Here is a 15123-nt window from a genome sequence, read left to right as displayed (position 1 = left end):
CGCGGCCTCATCTGGGAAGACCTTCCATTCTTAGATCTGTTATTCCAATGAGTTGTAACACTCTAGGGTGCTAGGTTTTATTCGTTTCTGGCATGTTTCATTTCTAAACATTGATTTTTATTCATATTCTTTTAATGCATATGCTACCAGTGGGGAGAGAACTCAATATCGCTGAAACAACCACATTACAGTCGGATGTCTTTCTTCCTGGAAGGTTGAAGCCAGTCTCTTATGATGGGCTAAAACATCGTTTTTTTTTTCCCCCTAGATCACTTTGTCGAGATCTAGTTGGTGTTCCAAAAAGCTGTCGATATTTAATGTGTGCCATTCGATCAGTTTGGTGCTAAGTATCCACCTGTGAAACTAACAAAGTATTTTTGAAGTGCTTTGGGCTTCTTGGTGTGTGAACAGAAATGTGAAATTCTTTAGCTCTTGGCCTTCTAGCCATAATCCTTCTCTCCGCGTAGGTGCGATTTACGGCTCAAGTCACCAGGCAGATGCTGGTGAACAGGAGGAGCCAGCGAAGGTCACTGAATCGCTGCTCTGTTTGAGTGGCGGTGGAGATACACATTTCAAACACTAATGTGTTTGCAAAGCTCATTTTTGGTATTCTGAATACCGTTATTCTTGTATCAGTATTGCTGTCATTACTGATATTTTGATATTAAAAACATCTGGGATCTGGATCATGTACATTTTGAGATGTATCCCTAGAGAGTTAGTGCATTAAACTGTGAAATTGAATGGAGCAACTTGTTTAGAGAGGGTTCTGACCGCATACCTCATTTTTAAAAGAACTCTTTGGAGTTATTATAGTTGTGTGTGTGAGTGTGCTGGGGGTGGGGGCTCTAGGGTAGGATTCTTAAGCAGCCGAGTCTCTCTTCTCAGTTACTGGTATTTCTTCTAGGGGTTCTCAGTGGAGTCCTTTGAGGGGACAGTGAAGTAAACAGGAGGTGAGGGCTGTGATGGGAGGTGTAGGGCAGAGAGGAGAGGAGGATTGGGTGGGGAGGTTGCAGGCCTAATGGCCAGCCCTTCTGGAGCCTGGCTGGTGTCCCCCGGGCTGAGACCCCTCCCTCTCTGCTCCCTTATTTTCTCTCAAGGCCAATCCCTTCTGTTCTGGCTGGTCTCTCTTTCCCTGGCACCATTTATTTTAGCAGGCCCTTTCCCCCTAAATGTGCCAGCTGGAGAAGCACAGAGGATCCTCAGTCTGGACCCCTGCTTTCTCGGGTGGACTCCGGGTGAGGACCTAGTTCACAGTGAAAAGTGAAACGCTGGTATTACAAAAAATAAATACAGAAATCGCAGCTTTTTTTTTTGTTTTTTTCTCCCTCCACTGATGCTGCCATTAATGAACTCCCTGGATTTAAAGAAATCACGGATCCAATACCTGTGAGCTCTGTGCTCTTTGTTAGAAGCAGATGGGGTGGACTCGGTCTGCGTTCATTTTGTCAGCCTGCGTTCCAGTGTCAGGGCACTGGGGTGTCTGGGGGGCTTGCCTGTGGTCGAGGGAGAGTGGTGGGCAGCACGGGGCCAGGTTAGGAATGCACCCACTTTGGAGGGCCTCAGCCCCTTGCTGACTGTGGTCCTTGTGTCTCCCTCCAGTCGATCATATTTGATGAGGTGGACCTGACAGATGCCAGCGTGGCTGAGTCCAGCACCAAAAATGTCAACAACAGTTTCACGGTAAGACACTGAACACACACTGTTTCTGATTGTTTCTAATGCGAACAATGGTGTGTGAGCAGGTTAGACTTTTTCATCCTTTTCTCTCTGATTGGAATGATTCCTGGTAAATTTTGAATTTAATGCTGAAAATAATAATGTGTTTGGAGAGTAAATGAGAATTTGGCACTTGTAAAAAAAGAACAGGAGGGTCCAAGTGAACTTTTTATTTCTGTACTGTTTTTTTTTTTAAATTTTGGCATCATTAATCTACAATTACATGAGGAACATTATGTTTACTAGACTCCCCCCATCACCAAGTCCCCCCCAGATACCCCATTACAGTCTCTGTCCATCAGCATAATAAGATGCTATAGTCTCACTACTTGTCTTCTCTGTGTTTTACAGCCCTCCCCATGCCCCCCCATTATACATGCTAATCATAATGCCCCCATCTTACCCTGCCCCGTATCCCTCCCTTCCCACCCATCCTCCCCAGTCCCTTTCCCTTTGGTAACTGTTAGTCCATTCTTGGGTTCTGTGAGTCTGCTGCTGTTTTCACATATGAGTGAAATCATTTGATACTTGTCTTTCTCCTCCTGGCTTATTTCACTGAGCATAATACCCTCTAGTTCCATCCATGTTGTTGCAAATGGTAGGATTTGTTTTCCTCTTATGGCTGAATAATATTCCATTGAGTATATGTACCACATCTTCTTTATCCCTTCATCTACTGATGGACACTTAGGTTGCTTCCATTTCTTGCCTATTGTAAATAGTGCTGCGATAAACATAGGGGTGCATATATCTTTTTCAAACTGGAGTGCTGCATTCTTAGGGTAAATTTCTAGAAGTGGAATTCCTGGGTCAAATGGTAAGTCTATTTTGAGCATTTTGAGGAACCTCCATACTGCTTTCCACAATGGTTGAACTAATTTACACTCCCACCAGCAGTGTAGGAGGGTTCCCTTTTCTCCACAACCTCCCCAATATTTGTTGTTGTTTGTCTTTTGGATGGTGGCGATCCTTACTGGTGTGAGGTGATACCTCATTGTGGTTTTAATTTGCATTTCTCTGATGACAAGCGATGTGGAGCATCTTTTCATGTGTCTGTTGGCATCTGAATTTCTTCTTTGGAGAACTGTCTGTTCAGCTCCTCTGCCCATTTTTTTGTTGGATTATTTGCTTTTTGTTTGTTGAGGTGCGTGAGCTCTTTATTTATTTTGGATGTCAAGCCTTTATCGGATCTGTCATTTATGAATATATTCTCCCATGCTGTAGGATGCCTTATTGTTCTATTGGTGGTGTCCTTTGCTGTACAGAAGCTTTTCAGCTTGATATAGTCTCACCAAGTGAACTTTTTTAACAGCCGTAATTCAGCCCCCTCAAAGCATAGAATGTCGTTATTTTGGTGTACTTCCTTTCTTTTTTACTTTTAAACTGTCTCCCCCAATTTATAAAAGTTATGTTGTCCTTTCTGCAGAAGTTGTAAATGCATAAAATCATGTGACCTCACTACCCAGAGGTAGCCAACTGCTCACTTTTGAGTTTTTATCTTTATTTCTAAATACCTCTGTCTTCCTATTTACATGTCCACCTGTGTAAATACTTAACCCACATTCCCCATGAGATCATATTGATCCTTTTGTTTTACACTTTTTTTTTTTCTCTTGACAAATTATGGGGGACGTTTTCCCATGGTGATCGATCTGAAAGTTCATCATATATTTTCATGGCTGTGCTGCATTTCTCGTATGCCTTTACAGTTCTTGGCTTCTGTGGCTGACTGTAAAGCCTGCCTGTGTAAGGTCTGACTCTAATAGCAGGAATGGAATATTCAAAAATATTTTTCTTTATATTAAGCTATCCCATCTGGAAATAGAGTTCACACCCTAATTTTTTTTTCAATTCTTTTTTAACTCAGGATGGGTAATTTTCTTCACGGTTAGGATCTGACATTTTGGGTTAATGTTAGTTTCAGATACTTTCAGGTTTTGTTTCATCTTACTCAATTTACAGATTGATCATTGATGTTGCTGATACGAATGGCATTGTCCTTTCTCCGTTTAAGCCTCCACTTGTTCTGGCGTAACTAAGTGCTCTTGGTTGTGCTTCGTGGCTTATTGAATCAGTCAGACTCTCCTTACGGTCTCTCATTTTATTCTTCGTTTTACTTGGAATTTTTTTGTTTTCCTTTAATTATATTGTTTGCTTGCTGAGGAGAGATATTTTAAGCTATATAAATGGATTTTTGAAATAGGAATAGATGTTGAATTTCATTGGGGTATTTTGAGCATTCATTTAGATGATCAGTTTGGTTTTTGGTATTTGTACATTTCTTCTGGTGCTGTTAAAAACACTTGGTAATAATGTTCTTAGTAATGTTGAATTTTACAGCCTAAGTTTGGATTTAGAATTTTCCTGTCCACATGTGTGCTTTTCTTTGGGCCAGGAGGTAGCCTTTGTTGTGTTTTGACTTCAGAGTTAAACCAGCCCCATAAAATTCATTTAGTAACTTTCCATGATTTTGTGTGTTCTAGAACATTTTATATAGCTTTAGAATTGATTCATTTCTTGAAAGTTTGAGGGGACATACTTTAGATTACCTATCACAAACTTTTCAGGGAGGTAAGGCTATGAATGAACCTAAAAGGTTTATTTTTACTTTTTGCTCATTTGGGCTGTTTTTGCTTCTCAAGTCCATTTTTGTAATTTACTTTCCTGCTTAGTCCACACCTTCAAATTGAGTAGCTCATATTACTCGCATTTTAAATGTCTGGTTATATCCCTTTGCATTTGTTTTATTTAACTTCTGTTTTTCTTGTCTGATTTCTTAAACTCTATCATTTTTGTTTTTCTTTATTTTTTTAAGAGAGCCAATTCTTGGGATATCAGTCAATTCCATTTTTCTGTTACCTAATGCAGTGTTTGCATTTATATTTATTGTCTTTTTTCTGCTTTTCACAACTTTGAAAAGCAGCTTAATTGTTGGCTTATTTTTACTTTTCATTTGTGAATAATTATGAAATGATTATGAAAATGTGATGAAAACATGAGGGACTCCAGACTGAGCCCTGAGTACCTTTCTGTTCACATTCCAAAATTGTTTTTTTCTCCCAGTAGAAAAATGTTATTAAGGACAAATTACTTTTCTGATTATTCAAGGTATTAAAGAAAATCTTGAAGTATATAAATATAAATATAAAATTAAAAACCATCCATATTCCCATTACTCAAAGATACCTAGTGATTGGTTTATGTTATTCCCACCAAATATTTAATAAAATACAGTTTTTAACCTTTTTTATTTATTTAACAGGAGCCTTTTCTCTTATATTTGGATATCCTTCAAAATCTTTACTAATATTGCATGGTATTCCTTCATACAAATGTGTAAGTTTATTTAACCAGTCCCTATATTGAATATTCCATTTTTTCCTATCAGAAATAATATTGTGATATACATTTGCACATAGATCCTTTTGTGCATTTCTGGTTATTTCCATAGTTCACGTGTTTGAAATGGAATCCCATTTAAGGGTGGAAAGTAGGAACTTTCACTGGTTTTTGAAAAATAAATGAGGTGGTGATACATGTTGTAACTTGAATGAGCCCTGAAAACATGCTGAGTGAAAGATGCCAGACTGAACAGTTACGATATTCTGTGATCCCGTTCATGTGACATGCCGCACCAGGCAAACCTATAGAGGCAGAAAGTAGGAAGTGGTTGGGAGGGGCTGTGGGGACTGAGGAGCGACTCTCTAAAGGGAACAGGATTTTTTGGAGGTGACAAAATGTTCCAAAATTAGGTACCAGTGATGGTTGTACAATTTTGTGAATATGCTAAGACTCCGTAAATATATGCTTTAAAAGGGTAAATTGTATAGGAACTATATATCAACTAAAAATATTATGGAAAAAGTAGTATGGCACTGTGTACTCTTGAGAGTATATGAATGAATGAATGCAAAGCTTTGTCAGCCTGATCCTGGAATGAACCCTGATTACATATTGTCTCTATGGGAAAATATGTTCAGTGTGCCAGAAACTTGGAGAGCCTGTCCTGTGTTGGAGAAACCTCTGGAATTCCCTTCCTGTTGGGTTTCCCAGCCCTCCAGACCGAAGCACCTATTCTTTCCAGGTATTTTCTGTTTTGTTCAAAGTGCTCTAGAAACTGCCCTTCATATGAGGATGGGCTAAAAGGACAAGAGAAAGACTAATAGATGAATTCTTAGGTTCCCCAGAAACATTCCAGGGTAAGAAAGCTTACCCCATGAGTAATTATGATGGCTTCTGGGGATAAGCAGCGAGTGTTGGTGCTCCGTCCCCCCAGTCCTGCTGCCCCAGAGCGTCCACAAGTTCTGGGCGCTGGGCTGTAAGTGATATGAATGTTTTCGTGCTTAACATTTCACACTTAATGGTCTTTCCCATTTCTAACCCCCTGCAGTGTTTACTGCCTGAGCTCTGAACCTTCACCTGTCATACAGTGAACTGCAGGAATCTGTGTGTCTCCAGCGGCAGTAGGCAGGGCCTGGCGCATGTGCTTAGGGAGTGAGTGCAGAAGGTGTGAATGTATATGCCCAGAAGCTGCTCCATTTCCTGGAATATCTCATTTGGTTTTCCAGCTATTTCAGTAGTAATTTCCAAATTCCTCTACTGTTACTAAAATTGCATGTCTGATACCAACAGCCAGTCAGTGAAAGCTGCCATTATTGTCATGGATCAACCAGCAGATGGGAACCTTTTGTAGCTGGAAAAGCATGAGTAAATTCGCTCACCATTAGAAACGACTCCATTTTTATTCCTCCCCAAACTGGACAGAGAACTGTACTAGAAAGAAATAAGAACCCTCAGAACAAAGGACTTCCAACGGAGATGGGCAGAGATATTTGGGGGAGAGAAGAAATTTTTAGTCAGCCTTGAAGAAAGAAATGGTGTAAAGGAGACTTTTGTAAGCAGAGAGGGAGGGGCCTGCTCTTTAAGAGCAAAGTGAAGCGGGATGAAGCTGGAGATGCAGAGATTGCCAAGGTGGGGGCTCTCGGAAGACGGGGGAGCTGCCCGGGTATCCTGGCCTTCCCAGGGCCATCACCTCACACCGAGGGCGAAGCAGCACGAAGAGAAAAGGGGTTACCAGCTTCATGTTCAGCCTCTGCAATGATGTGAAATCGTATGCTTCTGCTGCTTAAACTTGTTAATAGTAATCTCTGAAAACCAAAAGACTTTGGTACATTATTGCCAAACTGTCCTTAGAACTCATGTCAACAGGACTTCATGAAAGTGCTTTTTTCTATCCTTTTGCAAACACCATGTGTTGACGTTCTACCATAGCTTTGCCACTCTTCTCATTTAAAATGGTAACTTGCTTTAGTTTTCTTGGTTTATCAAAGTGAGGATGAACATTTCTCACAGTCCATTGGCTATTTGTATTTCTCTCCTCATTAATTGATTTCTGTTTATTGTACTTTCATTCGGCACTATATTTTTATTTTTAAGGTTCAAAATTATCTTTCTCACTCACTCTCTAAATTTGCCCTTATTGGCTGTAATAGTTTTAATGCTTTGTGTTTGTTTTTTTTTAAAACTAGATTACTAGATTCCATATTATTTTAGCCACTAATAGTAGCCTAATGTTACCAGGTAAAAAGGCTTCCTGTGTTCATTTCTCCTTTGTATTTCTTTTCTACCCATTATCTAACGTGTTTTAAGTTGTTTTCAGTCTTCTGACAGCAAAATTTACAGATTTGTGCTGAATGTATGTTTTCATTACCATAACTTTTCTTTTTTTAAATTTTTTATTAAGGTATTATTGATATACACTCTTATGAAGGTTTCACGTGAAAAAACAATGTGGTTACTACATTTACCCATATTATCAAGTCCCCACCCATACCCCAGTGCAGTCACTGTCCATCAGTGTAGTAAGATGCCACAGATTCACTATTTGCCTTCTCTGTGCTACACTGTCTTCCCTGTGACCCCACACACACCATGTGTACTAAACATAAAATGCCTCAATCCCCTTCTCCCTCCCCCCTCTCCCCCTTGTAACAGCTGGTCCCTTCTTGGAGTCTGTGGGTCTGCTGCTGTTTGGTTCCTTCAGTTTTGCTTTGTTGTTACACTCCACAAATGAGTGACATCATTTGGCACTTGTCTTTCTCCGCCTGGCTTATTTCACTGAGCATAATATCCTCCAGCTCCATCCATGTTGTTGCAAATGATAGGATTTGTTTCTTTCTTATGGCTGAACAGTATTCCATTGTGTTTACATACCACCTCTTCCTTATCCATTCATCTACTGATGGACACTTAGGTTGCTTCCATAGCTTGGCCCTCCAGACACGACCACTGCCCTGGCTTCCAGCACTGCGGATTACTTTTGACTGTTTTAGATATTTAATGTAATGGACTCCTAGTGTATATTCTTTTGTGCCTGTTTCTGCTTTATTTCCCAATTTCATGGCACTTGGGGGATTTCTCTAGTTGTATTGTTCCTGATTTCTAGCTTGATTCTGTCATCGGAGAGCATCCTCTGTGATTTTAATTCTTTATGTTGTTGAGACTCTCCTCGTGACCCACCAGTTTTCATAAATGTTCTGTGTGTGTTTGAGCAGAGCCTGGATTCAGTAGTTCTTGTATACAGTTGATGAGGACAAAAGTTTAGTCATTTTTCTCGTACCTTTTATAACCTATTGATTTGTTTTTCTGCTTGCCTCATTAGTTATTGAGAGAAATTTATTAAAATCTGTGATTGTGGACTTAACCTTTTCTTTTTTCGGCTTTCATTCTGTCAGGTTTTGCATTGTGTTTTTGGGGGGTTATTATTAAGTGCATACAGATTTATTATTTTATATTCTTACTAGGTTGATCCTTTTATTATGAAATAACCTCTGTATCTCATATTTTTGCCTTAACATTTTCTTTAGTTGGTTAGTGGTTGTATTGTAAGTAATAGTACACAGTTTGCTACCCTTCTACTTCAAACCTTTTCATTTATATTTCAGACATGTCTCTTGGAAGTGCTTATAGTTGTGTGGTTTTCAAAACTGTTGTTTAATTGATGCTGTCCTCAGTTGGATATGTTTAATCTATTCTTAGGTAGTCTTGTACCTAGCATGCTTACTTCCTTCTTCCACCGTCACTTTTATCTTTAGTTTTTCCTTGTTATTTCTGAATTTAGTCCCTGTAAGCAGTCTGTTAGAATTTGCCTTGTTTCAGTCTGGAGCGCTTTGCCTGGGATAGTGAACTTGAGATGTTTTCTGCTTGTCTGGGTGTTTGCTCATCTTAACTCCTGGGCTTTGTGGCTGCCCGTATTATGCCTTCTTGGTGTAATGCTTCCTTGGTACCTTCCCCTTCCTGTTTGCATTTTTGTGAGCGGTGTGTGCACTCATTTGTATTTGCTAGTGACACGTCTACAGTTCACAAACTTTCTGAGGCCTCATCTGCTTCTTACCAGCCCAAACCATTTCTGGGTCACGCTTTGTTGCTGAGTGTTTGACCACATAGAACATGCTTCTCAACAGTTTCTTTCACCAGTTACTCCATTGCTTGTATCAAACTACTGAAAATGAGAAAGGACTGAAGGACAAGGAAGAAAAATAATGTAAAATGTTCTGCTTCCCGTAAAGGAATCAAAGTACAGCATTTCTCACTAGATCACCACAACACGCCGTTGCCAGGGCCGCATCTGAGGCCTCGGTGCTGTCACCACCTTTGAAGAGCGCTGGACACCCCGCCTGGAATCCTGGGGACCCTGCTTCCTCTTGCGTGATGCCGGCGCTCGCTCCCTGGTTTGGCTGGTGTGCGATGGACCTGCCTCCACGCTCTGGCTTTGGCTTTCCAATTTTGAAAATGTTTTTTTTCTTTTCTTTTCAGTTCTGTTTCACGTGCTTTTTTTTCTTGTCCTTTGGGAACTTTGCTTGTTTATTCATTTATTGACTCAGCATGTCTCTGCTGCGGGCCTGCACGGGGCCAGCGCCATGCCCAGTGCTGATGGGCAGAAATGGAGAGGGGCTCTTCATGCAGCTCAAATGCTCGTGGGGGCTCGATGGAGCCACAAGGTGTAGTTCCAGGCTGAGCCGGGCAGTAGGGAGGAGGCCGCAGGGGCCACGTGAGAAGCGTCCCCACTGGGCATGAGGAGGCATTGGGGAGGCTGACCCTGAGGAAGTGGTAAACCAAGGCGTGAGGAGTGGTTAGCGTAAACCAGCTGAAGGGCGGTCATTAGCAAATATAAACACTCTGGAGTGGGGCAGGTCGAGGGACCAGTGCGGGCAGTGTCTTCCGATGGGGGACGCCGTGCCGACTGTGGAGAAGTGAAAGAAGGCTGTGTGGCTGGCTGAGGCCAGAGGGGAGAGACCGTAGGAGGCCAATGAAAGAGCTTGGGACTTAGTCCTTCAGCCTGGAAGGCCATCGAGTAGTTCCATGTGGTGACATTCCCAGATCCGGTGTTGGAATGTTTCACTGTGGCCCCAGTGTGGAGGGCACCTGGAGGAGGGGGTGTGTGGGCCGTGGTGAGACCACTGCCCTCCTCCGGAGAGGGTGCCTCCAGTTTGGAGTAGAGGGCGTGGAGGGTGGGCAGTGCCTGGGTGGTGCCAGCAGCACGGCCCAGGGCGAGGTAGTGAGGTGTCAGGGCTCTGCTTTTGAGCAGCAGGTTGGCTAGGCGAGTTACAGAGGTCAGCGGGGGTGAGCGCCTGTGGGGTCGCGGGGAAAGGGTTCTTTATCTCCCATGCCTGTTGTACTCTTCTGTGACATTTACATTTGTTGGTTTGCTCTATTTATTAAAGTTTTTATTTTATTACTGCATTTACTTGTAACTTTTGCCCCCATTCCAGCATAGCTTCCATGTTCTTTTTATTGTTTTTGTCCTAGTTTATTCTTGTTTGGTAGAGGATGTATTTTAAAAATATTTTCTGTGTAGCTCAGTCATTTCCCTGCCTCAGGGATGGATTCTCCTTTGAGCACCTCCATTTCCTCTTGGGTCTCCAGATGTTTTCACTGCCTGTGGGCACCCCCTCCCCGATCTGTTCATTTTTGTGCTCTCCCTGGGGCAGCCCAGAGCCACAGAGCGCACCAGAAATCATAGGGCCCTTCGAGTTTAGCGCTTGTATTTATTTATTTCTCCAAGTCAGTGTTTCATCCTTTTTCATCTCTGTCCCATTTTTGTTAAATATTTGATGAAGTTTCATTACCGTCTTTAATGTTATTTGAAACAGCAAAAACAAATAAAAGCAGAGGGGCACAGATTGTTGTCACTGCCCTCACACCCCAGGGTCACAGTTCCAAGTCCGTTTGTCTCATTTGTCTTGTTGTAATGCTGTCATACGTGGGGCACAAGTGCAGTGAGTTTTGTTCGCTTCTTTACCAAAGTGCCAGCACATAGTAGGTGCTCATAAGTCTTTGTTGAAGGGTGGCTGGATCAGTCCTAGCTTGCGGATACTTTGGGCCCTGCTTCTCCTGCTGACTTCACTCAGCAGAGTGCGTTCAGGGGACCAGGTTCTGGCCATCAGTGCAGATCTCCCTTCTTGTGGCCTGGGATCAGTGGGATCTGACAGCCACCTAAGCAGCAGGCCAGGGAGAAGTAGCCCCGGGCTGCTGCGGTGGGCCACGCCCTGCAGACCTCCCCTGAGAAGACAGGTGGAGGCCTGAGGCCAGGGAGCCTGGCCAGCAGCACGAGATTTGGGGGTAGAAGTGGTTCCTGCCCCAGGGAGCAGAGCAGGTGATGGTAGCGAGATGGTGTGAGGTCGGAGGCGGAGCGTCTTCCAGGCTGTGGGGAGTGTGGACTTTTTTTCCCATGTGTATTAGGAAGCCATTAAGATTTTTAAAGCTGGGAGTGATAGCAGTGGGTTCTTGTTATGAGTCAGGCTGCTGCCGGAGACTAGATCTTCAGGGAAGAGGTGGCCAGAATGGGCGTGAGGGGGACAGACAGGTGGCCTTTGCTGTGGTCGGGTGAGAGGTGTGGAAGCCGCAGCGCAGAGGAGAGAAGGGCTGGATGGAGAGCAGGGCGTTGCAGGCAGGTAGGGTGCACAACTGTTGTCGTCGCTGCCAGCGCTGGTCCTTGTCTTGCATGACTTGGGAATTAAATACGAGGATTGCAGAAAAATGGGGTTTTGCACAGGCGATGATAGAGACTTCCTGGAAAGCAGGTCTGCACGAGATGCTGGGTCCGTCATGCGGGATGAGGCTCAGGTGGCTCTGGTGCCAGAGGTGCTGTCCCATTTGAGGGAGGCAGAATCAGAGTTGCAGTCAATTCACTGAGTAGGACACAGTGGCTTCTGGTGGACAGCAGGAAGCAGGCAGTGTGGGCTGAGTCCTGGCCCTTGTCCTCAGGAGGGCACGGAGTCCAGAGCACACGGCGCTCCCAGTACCGGAAAGGCGGTGGGCTCTGGGTGCAAGTTTCACTCCCGGGATCCTTCCCCTAGGTCAGCGATGCTCCCTGGCCACCTGCTGTCACACTGTCCCCTGTTCTGGCTTCTCTGGCTCTGGGCCCTTGCCTGAGCCCTCTGCCTCAGACTCCTCAGGGGGTGGTGCTGGCGCTGGACGGCCCGCTGGTCCTGGGACTGCAGCCTGTTCTGTAGGCTAGTGGGTGGGGGCTCTGGGTCCCCACTGGCTGGGCAGCCCGAGGGCAGCGATGAGGCTGCTCTCGGCAGTGAGCCAGATGGCCAGTGCCCATCGGGGAAGAGGAGCCTAGGAAGGACGGCGTGTTGCACGTTATTGAGCTGGTGTGTTCGTGGACCCCTGCTGTAACGTGTTCAGTTACCGTTTATTTCCTTTATGGGGGAAATTACTCGCAACGTGGCATTTTCAAATTTGGGCTTTCCCAGAGGAATCAGGGACTCTGTCTTTGAATGTCCAGGTGTGAGACATTCCCTTTGTATTCCCTCAGGTGTAAGAGCCTAGACAGCAGGACAAGTCTGTGTTCCTTTTATACCTCTGAAGGTACCTGCCACAGGACCTTGTGCATGTAGCCATGCTCAAAGGCCAGGACTGGGAAGCCAGGGTGTGAATCCCAGCTCAGCCTCCCACTAGATCAGTGACTTTGGGCAAGTCACTTAATGACTCTGAGCCTCAGTTTCCTTATCTGAGAAATGGGCATAATAACAGTACCTACTTGTGGGTTGTTCTGAGGATTAAGGATTAATACAATGCAGGCGAGATGTGTTCGCTGTTATTAACATCATGCTGATGGACACTCACTGGTTATTCAGTGACCGAATTGAAAGCAATGGGCCGACTTAATTTTTTATGTCGTTTGGTGCATAATTAGAAATTTTTCATTTAGTTTAGGTTGTATTTCTTAAATGAAACATTGCACCCTTCTTCTTTTTGCCGAATGACGACTTCCAGTTAGACACAATCCCCGTGGATTGCTGCAGATACCCCTGGGCCCACCCCAGAGCGGCCTGATGTTCTGCTCTCATCTGTTGGGTTATGGCGGCAATGGCAGTGAATTGGACCTTGAAGAGGAAAGACAAGTTTTACTGGAATATACCTGAAACATAAAACCATTAAAAAGAGTCGTATTCTGCCCATTTTTAAAAGCAGTGTTAATCAAGTGCCTCCTCCTTTGTTACCTAATATAGCCCAGGGGATCTGGCGGCTCCTGGGCCATCCAAGCCTCTTACCCTGACGTGGAGAGCCTGCTCTCTGTATGGAGTGAAAGCCCTGGGCGCAAGCCACTCTGGTCTTTGCGGGGCCCCTTATGCTGGAGGCCCTCTCCCCAAGTTCCCTCCACAGACTTTGTCTGTTCCTCCAGGGTCAGGTGGAAACTACCTCTCCTGTCAGATGCTCCTGCTCACGCTGTAGTCAGAAGGGAATGAGCCCCTGCCTTCTGCTCCCTCAGGGCAAAGGATCCCCAGCCTGGCTGTGCCCAAGCACCCTTTGGAACTTAAGGGAAAAGAGAGGCCCTGGCACCATCCCAGAAACCCTGATGCTGATTTACAAACGGGTGGTTTTTCAGAGCTTCGCATGAGTCTGAGTGCAGCCAAACTGGGATCCACAGGCCTGTGGTGCTGAGTGGGTGCAGGCTCCTTGGCGGTCTGCACATGTGGCCACACGTCTTCCTTCCTGATGGGCGGGGTTCTTTCACAGCTGTCCCTGGGGCCAGGTGCACACCAGCTGCGAGGGGTGAGCTGGGAAGGGGGCTTCCTGGTCCTTTGGGTTCCAGGAGGGTATTGAATAGTTTCTTTGCGAAGCCCCATGAAACAGTTCATTATTGTGGATGATCCTGTGGGCTGGGCTCCTCTCTGTTCCCTGCCCCCTGTAGATGCCTGAGTGGGGCAGTGAGCAGCTGAGGCACTTCCCGGGAGCTGCGTCTCCTTCTGGTGCCTGGCCTTGGGGGTGGGGCGGCTCCTTGGCTCTGTTTCCAGCGAGTTTGACAGCTTGGAAACTTCCTGTTTCTCCCCCCCCCCCCCAGAATACCGGAATGATTTGGCAAGTAAGGCTTTACCCTGGCAACCTCATTTCCGAGATCCATCAAATCAGTTGCAAAAGATGGCATGTTTTAGAAAGACTTGTTTTCCCTTCTTTCAGCAACACTTTGTGTGGCAAACTCTGCTGGGTGCCTAGGGACCTGAGGGGTGGGTAACCATGTGCCCTGTGCTCAGGGACCCCTTGCCACCTGTTAGACAAGAAGAGAAATCATTACAGGGCCCTGAGACAGGTAGAGTGAAAGGGGGTGCAGAACTCATTGAGGGTGGTGAGAGCATCTTTCCGTTGGCCTGGGGAGGAGGCTCCAGGGGAGGGGGACCCAGGGGAGGGGCTGCAGGGGAGGAGGCTCCAGAGGAGGGGGCTGCAGGGGAAGGCTCTGCAGGGGAGGGGCTGCAGGGGAGGGCTCCTGGGGAGGGGTTCCAGGGGAGGGGGCTGCAGGGGAGGACCTCCTGGGGAGGAGGCTCTAGGGGAGGGAGACCCAGGGGAGGGCTCCTGGGGAGGGGGCTCCAGGGGAAGGCTCTGCAGGGGAGGGGCTGCAGGGAAGGGCTCCTGGGGAGGGAGCTCCAGGGGAGAGCTTCTGGGGAGGGGGCTCCAGAGTAGAGCTTCTGGGGAGGGGCTGCTGGGGAGGGGGCTCCAGGGGAAGGCTCTGCAGGGGAGGGGCTCCTGGGGAAGGGGACCCAGGGGTGGGCTCCTGGGGAGGGGGCTGCAGGGGAGGGCCACCTGGGGAGGGGGCTCCAGGTGAGGGGGACCCAGGGGAGGGGGCTCTAGGGGAGGACTCTAGGAGAGGGGGCTCCTTGGGAGGGGCTTCAGGGGAGGATTCTAGGCGAGGGCTCCCTTTTAGGGGCTTCAGGAAAGGGGGCTGCAGGGGAGGATCTCCTGGGGAGGGGTCTCCAGGTGTGGATTCTAGGGGAGGGCTCCCTGGGAGGGGCTGCAGGGGAGGACTCTAGGGGAGGGCTCCCTGGGAGAGGTTGTAGGGGAGGGGGCTGCAGGGGAGGACCTCCTGGGGAGGGGGCCTCACAGGGATGAGGGAGCTGGATG

The 15123-nt window shown here is 46.0% G+C and overlaps 1 protein-coding gene across 2 annotated transcripts in view; it reads left to right on the top strand.

Annotated features, from left to right (window-relative positions):
- Positions 1–15123, top strand: part of DGKD (diacylglycerol kinase delta) — a 105620-nt gene that overhangs the window by 29445 nt on the left and 61052 nt on the right. For both annotated transcript variants that reach the window (XM_073217964.1, XM_036997705.2), the window contains exon 3: positions 1603–1683. In XM_073217964.1, the coding sequence (XP_073074065.1) occupies positions 1603–1683 (81 nt within the window). The remainder of the gene's footprint in view (positions 1–1602; positions 1684–15123) is intronic.

The sequence above is a fragment of the Manis javanica genome, chromosome 12, assembly GCF_040802235.1.
Source record: "Manis javanica isolate MJ-LG chromosome 12, MJ_LKY, whole genome shotgun sequence".
Lineage (NCBI taxonomy): Eukaryota > Metazoa > Chordata > Mammalia > Pholidota > Manidae > Manis > Manis javanica.
Note: the sequence above shows the minus strand (reverse complement) of the source record. Positions and strands in the feature narration are given on the sequence as shown.